The 21637-nt window shown below is 36.9% G+C and overlaps 1 protein-coding gene across 2 annotated transcripts in view; it reads left to right on the top strand.

Moving 5' to 3' along the window:
• Positions 1–21637, top strand: part of HMCN1 (hemicentin 1) — a 477641-nt gene that overhangs the window by 183611 nt on the left and 272393 nt on the right. For both annotated transcript variants that reach the window (XM_034666795.1, XM_034666794.1), the window contains exons 7-10: positions 11446–11566; positions 12500–12763; positions 14011–14155; positions 17927–18048. In XM_034666795.1, coding sequence (XP_034522686.1) covers positions 11446–11566; positions 12500–12763; positions 14011–14155; positions 17927–18048 — 652 coding nt within the window. The remainder of the gene's footprint in view (positions 1–11445; positions 11567–12499; positions 12764–14010; positions 14156–17926; positions 18049–21637) is intronic.

Below are 21637 nucleotides of genomic sequence, written 5' to 3'. Positions count from 1 at the left end.
TCCCTACATTAACAAAAAAAAAAAAAAAATTCATGGGCTCCTGGTTACAGGGGGTAGAGCTGCTATGAAGTGCACGGAGGTGTTTATACCATAGAAATTTGAGGTGCCATTTTTGAATGCCAGTTTTGTTTGCTTTTTTCTTTTTAGAAGAATACCTATATTCACTTTCCCAGCTTAAAGAATGAAAGTTTCCATTGTAACTCCATTCAAGCCCTAGAATATAAGTTCTTTATTCTCAGAACTCTTGGGCTTGTAGGAAAAGTAGAAACTGTAATATGGATTTTTTTTTGAAGGTGTTTAAAATGGGATAAGGATATAGGTGAAAAGGAAATGTGAAATATAACGGTCCCGTCTGCCTCTTTTATTCACCCACTTCCCTGCCCATATGAATTGCTCAGTATTTACTAGGTCAGTAGATTGATAATGATGAAGAGTTTTACTGCTGTATTTTAAATAAATACAGCCAAATTTGATGTTATAGTTATTTTAATGAACTTGCCCAGTATATGACTAGTGTTGAGCCTGACTTTCTGTGATCACAGTAGGAAGGAGTATAGAAGGTTCTGAGTCTCTTCTTTCCTCAGATACTTTAAGCATGACCTAAGCCAGCAGAGTCTTGATCTAGCAAGTTCACTGAGGCAATTTGTTCTTGCTTTCTGAATAAGACATTAGTTATTGATTGTGAAATATGTACAAGTGATGACATTTCTTTCACATTATTGGCAACTTATTGTGAAGTATTTGAACCACTTCTACAGGTGACTTGGATTGGTACCAGTGGTATTTCCTCTAGTAAAACTCTTGCCTTGAAGAAGAGGAATATTGCATGGCTGTTGTTTTATCTCGTGCCTAACACACCTACCAGTTAGTCATCCATTCAATAAACATTTATGGAGTTTCTGCCCTTGGCTATGTTCCCTGATACTTAATGGGCACTAAGCACATTTTAATTGATAATTAAGAGCAGAGAAGCACTGAGGATTACTCTGTGAGTGAGGAGGGAGACGCTAAGGGGATGAGGTGATGGGGACTCTGTTTAGACAAGTCTCTAAGCTCAGTCTCCTGTAATTAAGAAAACAATAAAAAGACACAGTATCTATTATCATATTATCTTAAATTTATATCTAGTTCTCACCCAAAAAGCCTCTTGTTCAAGTTACACCATTTTTAGAGTATAATTAGTGGCAGCTAAACAAAGGACACACATTACAATGCATTTTAAAGATAGTAAAATTATTTTGCTCCTATATGAAATGCCAAAATAATGTGTCAGGTTGATGCAAAGGAAATTGAGCTGAACCTACTGATGTAAATATCAGTGCTGACTTTGGCTCTCCCTTTCAGATGGCTAATGAGTGATAATGTTTTACATGTGCACTTTCTCCCGAAGAGAAATGTCTGAGATTAGATAGTATATCCCTGGTGCTATCTGCCATGTGCTCTGCTATCTGGAAAATGTCTGCTCTATCAATAGAATTAATAATGGTTTTTTGAGTGTTTCACATAGCCGTTTTTATCCCAAGTATGGAGACCAATCAATCATTTGACCTTAGCATGGTATTTAAACCACCAACTGAGGTTCAACCAATCCTTCTAGCTCTTCTCCATCACGTGCCTTTACACTCTAGTCAAATATAACTTTATATTGTCCCTCACCCCATCTCCTACCACGTTCTCTTGCTCCATGTTTTCTCTTAAGTTGTTCCTTCTACAATGCCCTTGCTTTCCATCTGACTCATAACTTTCATGGCAAATGACAACACTTTCATCAAGCCTTTTCTGACTTTTTCCATCTAAAAGGCTCTCTTTTCCCTCTGGCTTTCTACTGTAATTTTTCTGCATCTCCCTCTTTGATGATTTTCCCCCTTATATATTTTTTAAAGATTTATTTGAGAGAGAGAGACAAAGAGAGCACCAGCAGGGGGAGGGGCAGAGGGAGAGAATCTCAAGCAGACTGTGCGCTGAGTGTGGAGCCCAATGAGGTGCTCAACCCCATGACTCATGAGATCATGACCTGAGTGGAAATCATGAGTCAGACGCTTAACTGACTGAGTCACCCAGGCACCCCATGATTTACCCCCTTATATTTATTTCTGTACAGATTTTCACTTTCTATTTTACTCTAGACCACATTTTATCCCTGGTATATGCCACAATGCCTGGGGAAGAACTGTATAAATATTCATGAGTAAAAATTAATGCATTTATTCTGATAGTACCCAAGGAAGCAGGCAGGGGAGTTGATTTAGTTAGCCTATAGTTGATGTGCTGGCACGGAACACTTTAATTTGTCCATGATTAAAATCCTATGAGAGTGGTAGTTTCTTTTCTTCTGTGGTTTTCTCCTAAAACCTTGGTAATTACTTTTCTGTAACTTATTAGGGCACTCTTACCAAACAGAGACAGTAAGTCAACTCACCCATATAGGTCATATAAATGACTCATGTTTTAGGCTGCCTCTGGTGCAGGTAAAAACGTGTTAAAAAGAGGTAAGTAAAAAGAATGTAAAGTTTTATTAAAAACAAAAGAGAAGATCTTTATGTCCCTAAATTTCCATTGTAGGGAAGCTACAAATCCTGGATCTTATTTCTGAGCAATACAAATTTTCCATTCAGGCAGCTATATCTATATATAGAATATTTGAATATAACCACAGGAACTCTCAGGGCAAATTCTGTCCTCTGTTCCTTAAGGGAAACTTCCTACAAAGACATTAAATAATAGTCAGCAACCTTTGGGTTTTTACATGGCACAAACTGTTTCTATTAGTCTAGGATTATCAGTGTTATCATGTAATCTAACACAGCCCCTGGGGCACGTTTCCATTAAGTAAATTTGGACAAACTGTCCTTAGATAATCTTCTAAGTAGAGAAAGGAGTGTATGCAGCCACATGATCATATTAGGATTCTGAGACTAGTAGAAAATATTTTGGTTTTAGATAGCTATGCTGGTTGCCAGAGACTACTAATGGATTTTCTAAAGATAAGAATATTTGAGAAATCATAATCAAGTGGCATAAACTTGTTTAGGAATTATAATTAAATAAACTTCAAGTCTACAAAGGACCACAGAGGAAGATTATTATTCTGGCCTCCAATTATTCTCACCTGGTAACTCTTTTGAATAAGCCTGAAGACTATATACCAGGTGTGTTATTTAAATGGATTAAGTGCAGCCTTAATTCAGATGTTTTGGGTCAATGGAATGCTTCATAGTAGATTTTTCTTGGAAAATTTCCCAGTTATTTTAGTGTGCTGATATCAGATTATCATCCAAATGGAATGTTTCCTTTAAAAAAGGAAAAATATCTATACACTTATGTTATATATAAATGCATATGTATATCTATATATGTGTATTTAAATAGAATTTATTATGTGCTTTGGATACGTTCCTCTCCTTGTATCACATTTCTCTAAACATAGAATGCCTAATAAAATGATAGTATTTAAATCTAGCTAGCATTATTATGTCTTTGTTCCTGGCATGATACCTAGCCCATAGTAGGTGCTCAGTAAATATTTGAAACCACCATATTTCTTTAATTTCTAAAGAATAGTATGCCATTCAGGAACAAATACTTTGAAAAGAGTTGGGCATTTTTTTTAAATTAAAGATTCACTACTTAATATCTTTTTGACCTTAAAGAAATTAGCTAATTTCATGAGTCTGAGAAAAATGGGGAAAATAATACCTACTTATTAACACATTAGTGGTAAAATTAGTTTTTCTTATACTCTTGAATATGTGTAAATCGAAAAATATCTCTATACTTTCTATGAATGCAAATTAAACATGAAGTTTTTTTTTTTTCCTACTTTGGGTTTATTTTTTTAAATAAAACATTGAAACTCTTTAGGAGAGAGAAATCAAAGCCAGCTCTATCAATCAGATTTTAATTCAACTAACAACAGGACAGGTTTCACATTTAGTAGTAGTAGGAATTCTCACTGGCTTAATACAAGAAAGCTCATTCCTTACTAATTCACATGTCCTTTCGGTGTTGACAAGATGTTCTTTACACAGTCACTCAGGAACCCAAGCTGATGAAGGCTCCACCATAATTTAGAACATTCAGCCTCTTCAGTTATTATAGTGAGGGAAAAGATTGGAGGATGTGCATTGAATTTTTAGAAAAAGGAATTTGTGTTAATTCTGGGATGACACAGACATCTCTGTGAATGAGAGACACACTTTATTTTCTTTTATCATGGCCTAGTGGTATTCTAGATCTAGCTCGTAATGGCTCATAGAGAGGAAATTACACACTTTCTCTTCCCACCTCTGTATTCAGTAACATCATGTGGGGAGCTTGAAATCAGCCACAGTGGTAGTATTTATATCACAGAAATTAGCAAATGCCAAAAATTAGGACCCCCCAGAAAGCATTTACTAATACTCTACCAACCTGACCTCTCCTAAATGAAAGCATATTTAGAAATGTAACTATGGCAAATGACTAGTTGAAGGGTATTATTGTCTACTATGCCATAGTGTCCAGATCAACCAGAGACTGTTATCCTAAAATGCTGTGCATAGAATTAGGTCCTATGGAAAGAACACTGAACTTGGAATTGTTGCCATTGAACTTGCTATCTAAACCTAGGCAAGTAATCATTTATTTGAACATCAGTTTCTTTTTTTTCCTTTTCTTCTTTTATAATTTAAATTCAGTTAGCCAAAATATAGTTTTTGATGTAGTGTTCAATGATTCATTAGTTGCGTATAACACCCAGTGCTCATCACGTCACCTGTCCTCTTTAATGCCCACCACCCAGTTACCCCACCCCCCCACCCGTCTCCCTTTCTGCAACCCTCAATTTCTTTATGGTGCTATAAAATCATCTTTGAACGCAGTAAGATTATATGAAATAATGTGTGAACATACTTAGCACAATGCTTCTAGAAAAAGTCAGTAAATTCTTGATGAATCTGGCATTCACTGGTTCTTAAGGAATCTAAGGAAAAGTACCAACGTTAGGCAATTAGAGGGCTTTAAATATAATTTGTTAAGCCTACACTTACTAAGTACCTTATTGATTAATATTTTGTAGATGATGAATATGATGTAGTTATTGCCTTAAGGGACTTTCAATCTGGAGAGGTATTTAATAGGCCTTTATGCTTAAACTAAGACATAAATCCATCTACAATAGAGCTGACCAGGAAGATACCAGAGAAGTAACTGATTTTTCCTGGAGCTCTCCATGGTGCTTGTTTCACAGTACTCTAGTCTGTCCTCTTTGACTCCTCGTAGACTCACTCCCATTCAGAAACCTAGCCTCTGGTCTATTTTGCTCCTTCTTTTCTCTTACTCCTTTGTGGATCAAGGTTACCTGTTGATAATTTTAGGATGCCAGTAGATATCTATTATAATTTTATCTTTGCCTCCCCTCTGCTCACACTGCAGCAGCTTGTGTATTCCTGACTCAGACCCTTCTACAACTTAACCAATGTGACACTTGCAATTCAGAGCAATAATGAATTCAGAGTAATTTTGAATTCATTACACTGAATTCAGAGATTAATTCAGTGTAATTCAGAATAAAGTTCATAGTAGATTGTTATCAACCTTAAAAAATTGTATGAATAAACATGCTGTATGAGATACAATTCTCAGAGTTTCTAGCCCACACAAATCCTCTTTGATGTCTAGTGTGTAGAAATTTTCCTGTTATGGTTGGAGCTATCATGCTGCTGCTAGATTTCCCTCCTCTCAAACTACAGAAGCCATGAGGTTAAGGTGACTGTGCAGAAGTGATACTTCAAGATATTCTGTGGTGGAGAGATCCTTTTTGGAGTCAAATTCAAATAATAATAATAATAATAATGTTAATATTTCTTTCTTCCCCTATTTCCATTTCCTGGTTCATTTTACCATTATTATACATAAGACCTTTTTGTTCTTACAAACACTAATATTTGAAAAAGGGAGCTCAGCTAAGAAAAATTAAAATATGTTTACCTTAAGAAAACAGACTTAAATTATAAAGTAAACTATGGCACTTTCTTTTTTATTTTAAGATTTATTTATTTTAGACAAAGAGGGAGAGAATGTGTGAGTCGGGGAGAGGGGCAGAGGCAGAGAGAGAAGGAGAGAAGCAGACTCCGTGCTAAGAGCAGAGCCCCATGTGGGGGTGATCCCAAGATTCTGAGATCACCACCTGAGCTGAAATCAAGAGTCAGCTGCTTAACCAACTGAGCCATTCAGGTGCCTCTACAGCACTTTCTTATCAAGACATTTTAATGTGATGTTTTTTGTTTTGTTTTGTTTTTATTATTATTCTTTTAAATTTTTTAAATTATATTATGTTAGTCACCATACAGTACATCCCTGGTTTTTGATGTAAAGTTCGATGATTCATTAGTTGCATATAACACCCAGTGCACCATGCAATACGTGCCCTCCTTAATATCCATCACCAGCCTATCCCATTCCCCCACCCCCTTCCCCTCTGAAGCCCTCAATTTGTTTCTCAGAGTCCGTAGTCTCTCATGCTTCATTCCCCCTTCTGATCACCCCCCCCTTCCCTATTACCCCNTTTTCTTTATCCCTTTCTTCCCCTACCGATCATCCTAGTTCTTATGTTCCATAGATGAGAGAAATCATATGATAATTGTCTTTCTCTGCTTGACTTATTTCACTTAGCATTATCTCCTCCAGTGCCGTCCATGTTGCAGCAAATGTTGAGAATTCGTTCTTTCTGATAGCTGAGTAATATTCCATTGTATATATGGACCACAGCTTCTTAATCCAGTCATCTGTTGAAGGGCATCTCGGCTCCTTCCATGATTTGGCTATTGTGGACAATGCAGCTATGAACATTGGGGTGCATATGGCCCTTCTCTTTACTACGTCTGTATCTTTGGGGTAAACACCCAGTAGTGCAATGGCTGGGTCATAGGGTAGCTCAATTTTTAACTTTTTAAGGGACCTCCACATTGTTTTCCAGAGTGGCTGTACTAACTTGCATTCCCACCAACAATGTAGGAGGGATTCTCTTTATCCACATCCTCTCCAGCAATTNTGAACATTGGGGTGCATATGGCCCTTCTCTTTACTACGTCTGTATCTTTGGGGTAAACACCCAGTAGTGCAATGGCTGGGTCATAGGGTAGTTCAATTTTTAACTTTTTAAGGGACCTCCACACTGTTTTCCAGAGTGGCTGTACCAACTTGCATTCCCACCAACAATGTAGGAGGGATCCCCTTTCTCCACATCCTCTCCAACAATTGTTGTTTCTTGCCTTGTCTATCTTTGCCATTCTAACTGGCGTAAGGTGGTATCTCAGTGTGGTTTTGATTTGAATTTCCCTGATGGCTAATGATTTTGAACATATTTTCATGTGTCTGTTAGCCATTTGGATGTCATCATTGGAAAAGTGTCTGTTCATATCTTCTGCCCATTTTATGATTTGTTTATTTGTTTCTCGTGTATTGAGTTTGAGAAGTTCTTTGTAGATCTTGGATACCAGTCCTTTATCTGTGGTGTCCTTTGCAAATATATTCTCCCATTCCGTGGGCTGTCTCTTAGTTTTTTTGACTGTTTCCTTGGCTGTGCAGAAGCTCTTTATCCTGATAAAGTCCCATAAGTTCATTTTATCTTTTATTTCTCTTGCCTTTGGCGATGTGTCGTGAAAAAGGTTGCTCTGGCCGATGTCATAGAAGTTGTTGCCTATGTTCTCCTCTAGAATTTTGATGGATTCCTGTCTCACATTGAGGTCTTTCATCCATTTGGAGTTTATTTTTGTGTATGGTGTGAGAGAGTGGTCAAGTTTCATTCTTTTGCATGTAGCTGTCCAATTTTCCCAGCACCATTTATTGAAGAGACTGTCTTTTTTCCACCGGATGTTTTTTCCTGCTTTATCAAAGATTAGTTGCCCAAAGAGCCGAGGGTCCATTTCTGGGTTCTCTATTCTGTTCCATTGGTCTATGTGTCTATTTTTGTGCCAGTACCATGATGTCTTTGTGGTCACAGCTTTGTAGTACAGCTCGAAATCCGGCATTGTGATGCCCCCAGCTTTGTTTTTCCTTTTCAACAGTTCCTTGGAGATTCGGGGCCTTTTCTGGTTCCATACAAATTTAAGGACTATTTGTTCCAGTTCTTTGAAAAATGTCCTCGGTATTTTGATCGGGATAGCATTGAAAGTGTAGATTGCTCTGGGTAGTATGGACATTTTAACTATGTTAATTCTTCCAATCCATGAGCATGGAATATTTTTCCATCTTTTTATGTCTTCCTCAATATCTTTCAAAAGTGATCTATAGTTTCTAGGATATAGGTCCTTTACGTCTCTGGTTAAGTTAATTCCAAGGTAACGCATGGTTTTTGGTGTTATTGTAAATGGGATGGATTCCCTAATTTCTCTTTCTTCAGTCTCGTTATTCGTGTATAGAAATGCAACTGATTTCTGAGCATTGATTTTGTATCCCGCCACATTACTGAATTGCTCTATAACTTCTAATAGTTTGGGATTGAATTCTTTTGGGTTTTCCATATAGAGTATCATGTCATCTGCAAAGAGAGACAGTTTGACTTCTTCTTTGCCGATTTGGATACCTTTGATCCCTTTTTGTCTTCTGATTGCTGTTGCAAGGACTTCTAGTACTATGTTGAATAATAGTGGCGAGAGTGGGCATCCTTGTCGTGTTCCTGATCTTAAGGGAAAGGCTTCCAGCTTTTCCCCATTGAGAATAATGCTTGCAGTAGGCTTTTCATAGATGGCTTTTATGAGATTTGAGGAATGTACCCTCTATCCCTACACTCTGAAGGGTTTTAATCAGGAAAGATGCTGTATTTTGTCAAATCCTTTTTCTGCATCAATTGAGAGGATCATATGGTTCCTTAGTCTTTTCTTGTTGATATGATGTATCATGCTGATCGATTTGCGAATGTTGAACCATGCTTGCATCCCTGGAATGAATCCCACTTGGTCATGATGGATAATCCTTTTAATGTACTGTTGGATTCTATTAGCAAGGATCTTGTTGAGGATTTTGGCATCCATATTCATTAGAGAAATCGGTCTGTAATTCTCCTTTTTGAGGGGGTCTTTGCCCTGGTTTGGGGATCAAGGTAATATTGGCCTCATAGAATGAGTTTGGTAGCTTTCTTTCTGTTTCTATTTTTGAAATAGCTTTAGGAGAATAGGTATTATTTCTTCTTTGAATGTTTGGTAGAATTCCCCAGGAAAACCGTCCGGGCCTGGAGTTTTGTTATTTGGAAGGTTGTTTATCACTGACTCAATCTCTTCATAATTAATTGGCCTGTTTAAAAAATCAATTTCTTCCTGTTTCAGTCTTGGTAGTTTATAGGTTTCCAGGAAGGCCTCCATCTCTTCCAGATTGCTTAATTTATTGGCATAAAGCTGTTGATAAAAGTTTCTAATAATCCTTCCAATTTCATTGGTGTTGGTTGTGACCTCTCCTTTTTCATTCATAATTTTATTAATTTGGGTCCTTTCTCTATTCTTTTGGATAAGTTTTGTCAGTGGTCTGTCAATTTTGTTAATTCTCTCAAAGAACCAGCTTCTAGTTCTGTTGATCTGCTCTACTGTACTCCTGGTTTCTAATTCATCGATTTCTTCTTTAATCTTGGTCAACTGCTTCCTCGTGCATGGTTTAGGCCTGTCCCTCTGTGGCTTTTCCAACTTCTTGAGTTGAGAATATAAAAACTGCATTTTAGATTTTTCTGTTCTTTTGAGTGAGGCTTGGATGGCTATGTATTTTCCCCTTAGGATGTCCTTTGCAGTGTCCCATAGGTTTTGGACCATTGTGTTTTCATTCTCGTTGGTCTCCATAAATTGTTTAAATTGATTTTTGTATCATTGTGTATAATAAGGGCGCATATATTTCTAGTACATTTTATTAATGGTGCTACCACATGGTCATTTTATTTTGAGGGAGATTCTTGGTGATCAATGTAATAAAATAATGGTGAACTCTTGTTCATTGATGTCAGGTGGGTTTTTGAAATGTAGATCCCTAGCCTCCACTCACCAAAGATTCTGATCCAGTGAATCTGGGCTGGAGCTCAGAAGTCTGCATTTTCAAGAAACAACCTGAGTGATGTTGTGTAGCTGTAGCTGCAGGGGCTTCTCAGATCATATTTTGAAAGATACTGAGACAGAGGCTAACTCCTACTTATCTTGCCCTTGGGAGAAAATGTAGCACGGTGGTGAAGACCCTGGAGCCTGACCTTTCCATTAAAACCCCACCTCTGTAGTTAGGAAGCCTTGTGAACTTGGGAAGCTACTTAACGACTGGTGTCCCACCTCCTTATCTGTGCGATAGTGATAATGATGATATATATCTGGTAGGATTGTAACGAGACTTAAATAAGCCAATGTATTTAAAGAGACTGGACATAGAGGAAGTGCCCAATGAACATTAGTGTTACTATTTTATCCTGTGGCCCTCATCCACATCATTTATTATTTATGCACATGTGAGTCACTTCAGTGCTGAGCTATCATTAATATTTAGTTCAGCCATCACCCTCTTAGTAGGATTTAGCCAAACTATAGGCTACTCTGTTCCTTTAATGCATTTCTTTTTTTTTTTTTTTTAAGATTTTTAAAATTTATTTATCTGACAGAGATAGAGACAGACAGTGAGAGAGGGAACACAAGCAGGGGGAGTGGGAGAGGAAGAAGCAGGCTCATAGCAGACGAGCCTGATGTGGGGCTCGATCCCATAACGCCGGGATCACGCCCTGAGCGGAAGGCAGACGCTTAACTGCTGTGCCACCCAGGTGCCCCCTTTAATGCATTTCTATGTACCTCTTATGTATTTCTAATACTGCATCATATTAAAGATTTCTATTTCTCCATCTGTGTCCCTCACCAGCCATGACTCTTAGAGTATAGGGACGATATTTTACTCACATTTGTGTCTCGAGCACCGAGTGCCTTGGTTAGGACACAGCTGAGCTAGGGATGCTGGTTGGCTAAAATCTGGATAGTTTCAAATTTTGTGCTTGTCCTCGCTGTATCTTCCCAGATTCAAAGAAAAAGGAAATATTTTCCAGAATCAAACCTGAATAGTGTTGAGGGGAGAAGATTTAGTCATTCATTCATTTCATCAATATTTGCTAAACATCTCCCATGTAAACCACCGTGAACAAAACAAAGATCTGTGTCATCATGGAGCTTATGCAGTTTAACTTCAGGGCTATTCACCAGTGACTAAACACCTGTATCTTTTAACATTGGCCTGCAGTGTATTACCGAATTTTATTTTAGAGCAGTCCCCTGGGGTATGTATTACAAAACTTGCATTTAAGATGTAGAATCCTAGTTAAGTTTAGAACACCCAGATCAGAGCTTCAATTATTGGACAACAGTCCTAATGAAACACTCTGTAGTTTCCCATACTGGTTAGTGTTTATTATGACTGGTAACTTGATCAACTGATGGGATTTCTCTTTAAACATTTTTCCAGACTTCTAGCAGTGGAAGGCACTCTGTTCGCATCACTGGCCTTAGTACTATTGATTTCCGAGCTGGTTTTTCCAGAAAGCCCACCCTGGACTTCAAAAAAACAGTCAGCAGACCGGTGCAAGGTTTGTGTGTACATATTACCAAAAACGACATGGTAGATATCCAAGTGCAAAATATTTCTTAAACTGTCTGTGATTTTATAATTTTGTAGTCTTCAACAAAATTGGGAAACATAGCATTTTTACTTTAAACATGATTATATTCTTGGCCTAGTCATTTTTTTCTCAGAGCATAGTCCCAAGATCAGTGATATTGAAATTACTCAGAGAGCTTGTTAAAAATTAAGATTCCTAGTACCCATCCCAGATCTCCTGAATTAGAACTGAATCAGGTTGGACCCAGGAATATGCACTAACAAGCACCCCAGTTGATTCCTAAACTTACTGAACTTTTAAAAGTACTGATCTGGATCTTGAGACTTCTTACGAACATCTGTAAATTGCTTTGTTGTCAAGGTGAAAAATGTGGATTTTATGTGTTTAGATAGCTAAAAAATTAAAGACATCATGTATTATTGCACATTCAAAGATAAAAATTATTGTCGCTCCTTAAAGCTTGTTCTTCTTATTTTATTCATGCAATATTATACTTCTGTAGCTAAAAAATGCTTAATCCTACTGCGACTCTTCAAATTTTGTTTTTTCTGGTTCATTTATTTTATTGCTGCAGTTACTAGAAAGATACAAATAGTGAGTCTTTAAAAATTAAATATTCATGTTATTAAACATCGTGTAACACAGTATTCACAATTCTAGTTTTTCCATGTATAAATATTGTTAAAATACCATAAAAATGAGTATTAGGAGTCCCAAAGTTTCTTGTCATGAGTAAACTGTCTTTTATGTAAAAAAGATTCTATAATTAAGCCACAATTTGTAGGACAGTTTTTAGTACTCATACTTATGATACTTATCTGTTATAATGCAAAGATTTATTTGATATATAACCTCAATTGCATGTTACTTGTAAACAATAACAAAGCCTTTCTCCTATAGGAATACCTACCTATGTGCTGTTGAATACTTCTGGAATTTCTGCCCCAGCCAGAGTAGATCGTCTTGAACTTCTGAGTATCTCAGGCAGTTCTCTTAAGACTATTCCTGTTAAATATTACCCAGACCGAAAACCTTATGGCTTGTGGAATATTTCTGACTTTATACCACCAAATGAAGCTTTCTTTCTCAAAGTAACAGGCTATGATAAAGATGATTATCTTTTCCAGAGGGTATCAAGTGTTTCCTTCTCCAGTATCATCCCAGGTGAGACATCATTTTATTGAACACTGGAACATTGATAGTTTAAGGGAGTGATGTGGCCCTTTAAGGATGAACTATAAAGTAAAAAAAAATACCTTCACAGTATTACTGGCTTATCAAATTGATGGGCATTTACATTTAGGTTACACAATTTTTCTTAATCATAAAAAACACATTCAAAGCTTCATGTTAACTCTCACTGATTGCGTGATTGCAGATCTGAAAATTTTGATTGCTTCACTCAGTGTGATAACTGGAACTGGGAAATTCTGGTGCTCTTACTACCCCCCCCAAAATGTGCAATGTTTGATCAAGCTACCTAAATTCGCCAAATGGGTTAAATGTTTATATATGATTGTCAGAAACCTACTTCGTGAATGGTAATTCATTGTAAACAACTGGTGATGATTCTGCCTTTATGTAATAAGTTGGCAGTTAGTTAATTGTTAAGCTACTCATATATTTGTTATATAGAGATAAGATCACAGATTAGGGATTATTTAGAGACATGAGATAGCATTTCAATTTTTCTATTTGTGCTATTTCTCAAGACTAACGACAACTCTGATCAAAATTTAGAACTGTAGCTAGAACTGTGGATACACAAATCTGTATTGTTTCTAATATTGTAGTATTGGATTGAGGAACAACAATTTATCATTTATACATAAGGTTGTAATTTGGGAAATTCAGAAACAACTGTATAGCTATTCATTAATCATTGTCAAATGATGAGAATAGAACCGTCAGTATTTCCTCATATACAGTATTCAAAGTTAGTTGTCTTAGCCCCTAAACTGAGTACTACAGTATCTATTGGATTCTTACAGATCAGCTTTTCCCATTATTTTTGGGAAAACAATTACCCTTTGCATTCAATTCTAAGGCATGTGGGTTCTTTTCATATATTTACATTTTTGAAATAAAAATAAGTTCTACAATTGATGAAGTATTGTAACTAATTTGGTAGGTTTTTTTTTTTTTTCCTACCTTGGTGGCCCAAAAAATAACGTGTCTTAAAAATAAATGGAGTCTTAGGTTTAATGAATACTTTAGTAAGGGTCCATGGAGATATCCAGAAATTAATAAGGTTTGAACAAAGAAAGATAATTAAAGTGGGTTTTAGTGATTTTGATTAATTAGAATGCAGAGGATTTACTGGAATAATTAAAGTATGAAGCTTTTGAATGGATTAACAAGAAGTAACCAATGTCATTGTGATCTTGTTGTCCATGTTCTTTTCTTCCTAGATGCTCCCAAAGTTACAATGCCCAAGAAAACCCCAGGATACTACCTACAGCCAGGCCGAATTCCCTGCTCTGTTGAGAGTCTTTTACCCTTTACCCTGAGCTTTGTCAGAAATGGAGTTACACTTGGAGTAGACCAGTATTTAAAGTGCGTATATATTTTTATTAGCAATTATAGACAGCATTAAACATCTAAATACAAATAGATACTTACTTTAATGTGCTTTTTCATTGGAAATTCTCATTTATTTGTTCCATAGTCTTGGAATATGGCAGTGAACAAAACAGACACAAGTCTGTGCCCTCATGGAACTTGTAATGGAGAAAGACAGAAAACAAATATATAATATATTTTAATTTAATAAATGCTAGAATTCATTCAAGCGTTGATTCAGGTTTTATAGAATCTGAATTTTATGGAACTTGAGGGTCTCTTGTTTGTTTTTTAAAAAGATTTTCTTTGACACAGAGAGTGAAGCAGGGGGGCAATAGACAGAGGGAGAGGGAGAAGCAGACTCCCTGCTGAGCAGGGAGCTGGACGCAGGATGGATCCCAGGACCCTGGAATCATGTCCTGAGCCAAAGGCAGACACTTAACTGGACCACCCAGGTGCCCCTTGAGGGTCTCTTGTTAAGATGAAGGATACAAAATTATGAGTACAAAGTTAGGTACCAAACTTGGAAGGGTCCTTGCAAAAGAGAAAAGTTTAAGCTTTGTTGGCCTTGGAGCAAACAAGTCTCTGAACATAATTTAAAATGTCATGATCAGAGAATCTGATTAAGTGCTGTGGCAAAATACAGAGCAGATTAATTGGGATGAGTAATGCTGGTAGATAGGGTGCATGTGGTTTTGGCTTTGTTGCAATTTGAAAATTCCAGTTAAAGGACATTTGAGCAAAGACCTAAACATGGTGAGAGATGGTCATGCAGATATCTAGGGAAAAGCATTTGCACACCAGGAACAGTAAGTGCATGTGCACAAAGGCTGGAGTGGACTGGCATGTGGGAAAGAAAGACAAGAAGGAAGCCAGTGTGGCTGAAGTAGAAGGGGAAGGGGGGAGTCAGGAGAGGGGAGTGTGCTGGGGCAACAGGTGGAGCAGGAGCATGTGTGGCTTTTGCATTTAGCAGTCAAAGGTAGTGGGCAAGGAGGCACTGACTTTCCTTGTGAAGACGGGTGATTGTTTTTAGATAAATACAATCTATGATAAAATTAAGAAGACCTTGAAAACTGGAGTATGATTTCTGGAAAATGTTTATGTTTTTTTAACTTACTAATGAAACAAACTACATTTTGGGAAAAACTCTAGGAATTACTTTACAAAACTTCTACACTGTAATTCAATACTATTATAAATAACTTCCATAAGATGCTAAATATTTGGCAGTTTTAACCTAATTTATCTCTTTATGGGTCATTTTGAACAAAAACTATGGCAGGAATGTTCAGTATAACTTTAGGGAAAAAAACACTATTTAAGATTGAACTGTATTATTTCCTGCAACTATCTTGATGATTTGTCTTAGCTCCATGTTTAATAACCAGCCACATAACTGACCAGGGTATCAAATGTTGAAGCTTCATAACTGCCTGATGAAATCAAATAATTCTGCTTCATGTTTAAATAGTAACATATTTCAAAGACACTTGAGATTCTTTATAAACATTAATTCATTAATTCCACACAATTCCTGGGAGGTAAGCCACAAGAATTCTTTCTCTCATTTTTCCAGCTCTGTGGCCCAGAGATGTGACATGCCTTGCTGACAAATATTAAGCTCTTTGGTTGTGAGAGGCTAAAGACAGAATTTGGCATGGGTGATGATGGATTGATACTTTAACCCTGATTCACTCACAGGTCCCTGCCCTAGATTTCCTAATAACTTGAGACATGTGACTTAATCTTTGTTATGTGAGTCGCTATGGTCACTAGGGGATATAAGAGAGAATTAGTGTGCATTAGCAACAGGACACATTTGTATTTGACATATTCTTTCCTTATTCCGAAGGCCATGCCTTCAAAACTTCTTATCATGGCCATATAATTTTAATGTTAACTGAGAAGACGATATGATAAAAGAGGATTATTTTCATGTAATGTTTCATAAATAAGAGAGGAGAAGGTATCACTGTAAAGAATATTTTTCAAGCAATCTGACACTGGCTGTGTGCCTTTGAACAACTCCCTTACCCTTCTTCCTGAATCTCAACTTACTTGTCTCTAAAAAAAGGGACATGGGACTGGAAGAACTGCCACTATCTGTTCTAAAATTTCCAGGTGTCTAAGTTTTTGATGAATCTGATGAATCCTAATATGTGCTTGGCTCTGAAGTAAGCATTGCAGAAAACACAAATGACTGTATGTATTTCAAACTCCTGCCTTCTGGAACTCACCAGTGCCTCTTAGACGATGACAGATATAAACTTGGACTTAGCTTACTGCGGTTAAGCACCAAAGCTATAGTTTAGGTGATCACTAGGGCTTAGAGTCAACTCATAATTCTTTTCTTTCTAAGTGTGACAGTAAGGACCACCGACACCTAGTGCATGCACAACTGAAAGGAAACTAACCAAAATGAATATTCTCTGTTACTAAAATACATGGAACAGGGGCATGTGGGCGGCTCAGTCATTAAGTGTCTGCCTTCGGCCCGTGGTGTGATCCCAGGGTTCTGGGATCGAGCCCCGCATTGGGCTCCCTGCTCCGCTAGGAAGCCTGCTTCTTCCTCTCCCACTCCCCCTGCTTGTGTTCCCTCTCTCGCTGGCTGGCTCTCTCTGTGTCAAATAAATAAAATAAAATCTTTAAAAAATAAAATAAAATACATGGAACAAGGACTTTGCTCATTCTCTCACTTTTCTGATGACAGGAACCTATGACTTCACTCTATTACAAAGTCTCATGTGCTAAATACACATTAAGAGTTTAGTATGTTCTTCGTGGTTTTTTGATGATAGGTATAGTTTGTCTGGATGGCAAGAGATCTGGAGTCCTTACTATGATATTATATCACATACCACTTTCAGACTCCAGTGGAAGGTGTCTTGACTCTGCAATGGGGTTTTCATCTCATCTATGTCTCGAATGTTTAAGAAGGTTGTAAATAGCTATGGATGAATGTAAGAAAAAATTTATGAAAAATAGTTACGATTTTCAATTATATTTGGAAATAAGATAATGCCTGTTTTGTAGATTACTAGAATCTTGTAAATATCTATTAATATCTATTAACTACATATTAAATATCTATTAGGATTAAATATCTATTACTAAGACACCTCCAGAGAATGAGAAACAATTTGAAGAGTGTTAAAGGACAAAGAATAGTGTTTATTAAATGAATGGATAAATATTATAGCAAACTGATTTTTTTTAACCTAAATGACAGGTTTGATAATAAAGCTGATAATTTTTTTTCTTTTCTCAGTGTATACACAAATTGAACCAGATAGTTTTACACCCTTATGTAGAGCTTACACATAAGAAAGTTAAAAAGAACTTATCTTTTTGGAATCAAAAAGTCTATTTTCTACTTTCAAGCTTATGAGTTACCTGGATGAATTGCTTTGGCTAAGAGCCCCCACTGAACATGACCCCAAACTGGAAATAATATGGAAAGAGAAGGATTGAAAGAGTGTTTCTCTGTTAACTCATCCTCTTATATTTTGACATAGCCAGAAAATGTTTCTCTAAAGAAATTCACAGATTCCATATCTTACTGCCTTTGTTGTGCCTTTTGCTCAGAGAGCTTAACATTTTAATTAAAAGGTGTGTCATTTTAAGGTATAAAGAACTCTGCAATTTAATCCATTTATTTTTACCTTGTTCTTTTGAATGAATGCTTCAAAAAAAATAGTGGAATCACTGTTTTCAGCTTTACCTGTTTTTGTCATCACTAAAAAGGTTTCTATTTTCTTACCCCAGAGAATCTGCCAGTGTGAACTGGGAGATTGAAGAGGTCACTTTGTCTGATGAAGGCGCCTACGAGTGCATCGCTGTCAGCAGAGCAGGGACTGGACGGGCACAGACATTTTTTGATGTGTCAGGTAATTATTACTAATTGCTTTGCAGTTGCCTGCATATTAATGCATCTATGGAAATGGGAAGTTTGCTAATCCTGGCTTCACCACCTATTAGCTGTGTGAACTTCCTTGGGCCAATCACTTAAGGACTCAGCGCCTTGGTTTCCCAAACTGTAAAATGAGGGTATCCATAACAATCTCTGTCTCATGGAGGAACTATGAGGATAAATGAGAGCATATGTAAAGTACATAGGAGAGAGCCTGGCACATGGAAACACTTGAGAGACCTTAAGTATTAGTGTTATTGTTGTTGTACTATTATTCTTGTAGGGGCTCAATAGATATTTTTTGAAATAACCATATAGCATTTTTATTAAAATTTAGAGATATTTAAAGTAAGGAAGGGATGCAATTTAAGAAAAGGAAGAGTTCTATTCTGGAAATAACAAGGTTCAAACTTTCCCTTTTCCTCTCCCACATGCATAATAAGCAGAGTGCTTTTATGAATGGATTCTGACATTAAATTGAAGACAATAATGAAAGTGATCATATTCAAGAAATGATATGGTATCATTGGCTACCATATTGGTATTAAGAGGAGTGGNCTTTCCCTTTTCCTCTCCCACATGCATAATAAGCAGAGTGCTTTTATGAATGGATTCTGACATTAAATTGAAGACAATAATGAAAGTGATCATATTCAAGAAACACAGAGCCTCAGTGGCTACAATATTGGTATTAAGAAGAGTGGAAGAAATGATAATTATTTTGCTGTTAGATATTTTGTTTCCTATGAATAAATGGGAGGCAGAACTCATTGCTTTATAAGGCAGAATATATTTGAGTGAAAAAACNCTCCCCCTGCTTGTGTTCCCTCTCTCGCTGGCTGTCTCTATCTCTGTCAAATAAATAAATAAAATCTTTAAAAAAAAAAAAAAAGAAGAGTGGAAGAAATGATAATTATTTTGCTATTAGATATTATGTTTCCTATGAATAAATGGGAGGCAAAACTCATTGTTTTATAAGGCAGAATATATTTGAGTGAAAAAACTTTTTCCTCTAATCTCCCAGAATTCTTAGGACACAAAAAAAACTATCATTTTTAAGCCACTTATTCAGCATAAATCTAGAATTTATTGGAAAGTTTGTTTCAATTGAATTATTTTCTGCCTGCCTTGTAGACTAGTGTTGCTGTGTGTTTAATATTAACCCTATTCTGACCTAAATGTAGCTGCTAAGTTTTACAACAGGGTCTATATCTGCTTTTAGTACCAACGTGCATTTTCTTGAGACAATTTAAGACAAAAGAAATTGTAGAATTGTAGGACCGTTTAGAAGTCTAGGATTTATGTTTGTTATCAAGAAGTCCAAGCTGAACTATAAAACAGAGACATGCAAGCATGTTCTTCTTGGAGTAAATTTATTTGTATTCTCTTATTCTTAGAAAAGTAAAGTTTGTCTTCTGAAAAAATTTCGTTGACATGCATCATAAACTATTCATTTTTTTCATCTCCAGTAATTATGAAAAGCATTGGAATTGTGTCAGCGTTCCTCAGCTTCTGGGAAAACAAACACTTGAGCACTTGAGGTTTTCTTCTTTTTTTCTTCCCCTAACAATATTAATTAAGGGAAAGACAACAGGGAAAGAAGTTTGAGTGAGTGGATTTAAACATCTTGTGTAAACAACTGGGACGTGCCAGTATGGGTTTGTGAACTGATTGAGAATTTGGCTCTGTGGTGTCAGTAACTTCCATATGCATGTCGTACACATGTCCCTCTAGTTTAATCTGTGCCAGCCAGGCAGTGGTGTTACTGCCCAAGCCAGTTTTCAGGAATTGTGTCCCATTCGGTCAGTTAGGAATGAAGGAGCAGAGACACTGATGGTAATGGCAATGACTATAACCACAGAAGTAATAAGCAAGTGCCCATTTGGACTTGGAAGAGTAGACATTTCTTTCTGGGTTCACCGTTGCCTGAAACCTCCACCCACTTCTGAATCTCCCTTAGCCTAGGCTGAGATGCCAGCAGTTACCTGACCAGCACACTGGAATCGGGTGTAAATTCACAGGATAGTTAGCTCTTATATTTCAGAAAGGAGTGTTAGAAATCAAGGCATTATGGGATAGTGATGTTCTTGACTCACTATGGACACTAATTTATTTGGTAAGTCAAAGGGCACCCAAGAGCAGTTTAAAGAAAAGCTAAAGTTCTACCAATACGTTACCTCAATTTTTCCAGCATTTTCTCCTAGTTGACATGTGTAAGGATTTTTGGTTCGTTTGAAATGTTGATTATTGAATATTGTAAATACAAAATGGGTGTAAAAAGCATTGTACTTCTTTTATTGCATATAAACACATAGAAACAAATGAATAGGGTTGCAGAAGCAGGAAAAACTCATTCTTTTCAAGTGACATTTAGTAAGTTAGTTTAGTACTATTACAAAGTTACATTAATTTACTGAATTTCTTTATTAGCACAAGGCCCCTCTCCTGCTGCCCACACATAGAGTGCTATAATTCTTGGTTTATGTAAAATACCAAGAATAAAGAAGACTTGTCAGGGGTATGTCAGTGACAGGTAATCTTAAATTATAATTGTAGGACATTGCTTTAGAACAGGATAAGACTNCTCTCCTGCTGCCCACACATAGAGTGCTATAATTCTTGGTTTATGTAAAATACCAAGAATAAAGAAGACTTGCCAGGGGTATGTCAGTGACAGGTAATCTTAAATTATAATTGTAGGACATTGCTTTAGAACAGGATAAGACTTGGAAATAATCTTGCACTACCTCATCATTTTGCAGGTAAAGAAACTAAAGCCCAGAGCAAGCAAGTGACCCATTCTGGTTACCAGGATAGGGAGTGAGAAGATTCCTGCACTTTCTGAACAGCGATCTTTACCTAATGCCTCAAGGCCCATACTTGTCATTCTTCTTTCAGTTTTGAGGTTTTGAGGTTCCATCTCTGTCTGCTTCCCTTATTCTAGCCTCAATCATTCTTTCACTTAGGAATGGCTAACTTCCAGCACCAGGCTAGGTATTTTGTTATCTTGGCCTCCCTCGTCATTTCCTCCAACGCCACCAAATTTATTTATGCATGCATAAATATTTCCTTGTGTATAATATTTATTATCTTTAGTTATTTATGCAGCGATGGTATTGTATGTCATTATTTCACATCTCACCTGTTATGTTATTAGAAAGTTGGCATTTTACATATTTGAATTTATGTCTGAAGAGGGGATAGACTCTGAGGCAGGGTTTGTATGCAAGAGGGTTATTGGGGAATTTTCTAGGAAAAAGCACCTGTATGGGAGTAATAGAAGTGGAAGAAGTTAAACTGTGGTGTAGTCACTACTAGGACCTTAGCTGATCCCACAGGGAATTCTGGAGCTGTCATGGCCTTGAATTGAGGCAAGAGAGCTGGTCTCTTGCTTCCTCATGAACTAGTCACTGGATGTGGGCTACCCTGGAAAGGAGATCTTACCTTGAGCAGGTTAGCACCATTGGCTGTGAGCTCTATGTCGCCAACAAGCATAGCAGCCAGGGAAATGAATGCCTTGGTCCTTAAGAGGGATCTAGGCATGTGCCCAGCATTCCCTACATGCC

Source organism: Ailuropoda melanoleuca, chromosome 8 (assembly GCF_002007445.2).
Source record: "Ailuropoda melanoleuca isolate Jingjing chromosome 8, ASM200744v2, whole genome shotgun sequence".
Lineage (NCBI taxonomy): Eukaryota > Metazoa > Chordata > Mammalia > Carnivora > Ursidae > Ailuropoda > Ailuropoda melanoleuca.
Note: the sequence above shows the minus strand (reverse complement) of the source record. Positions and strands in the feature narration are given on the sequence as shown.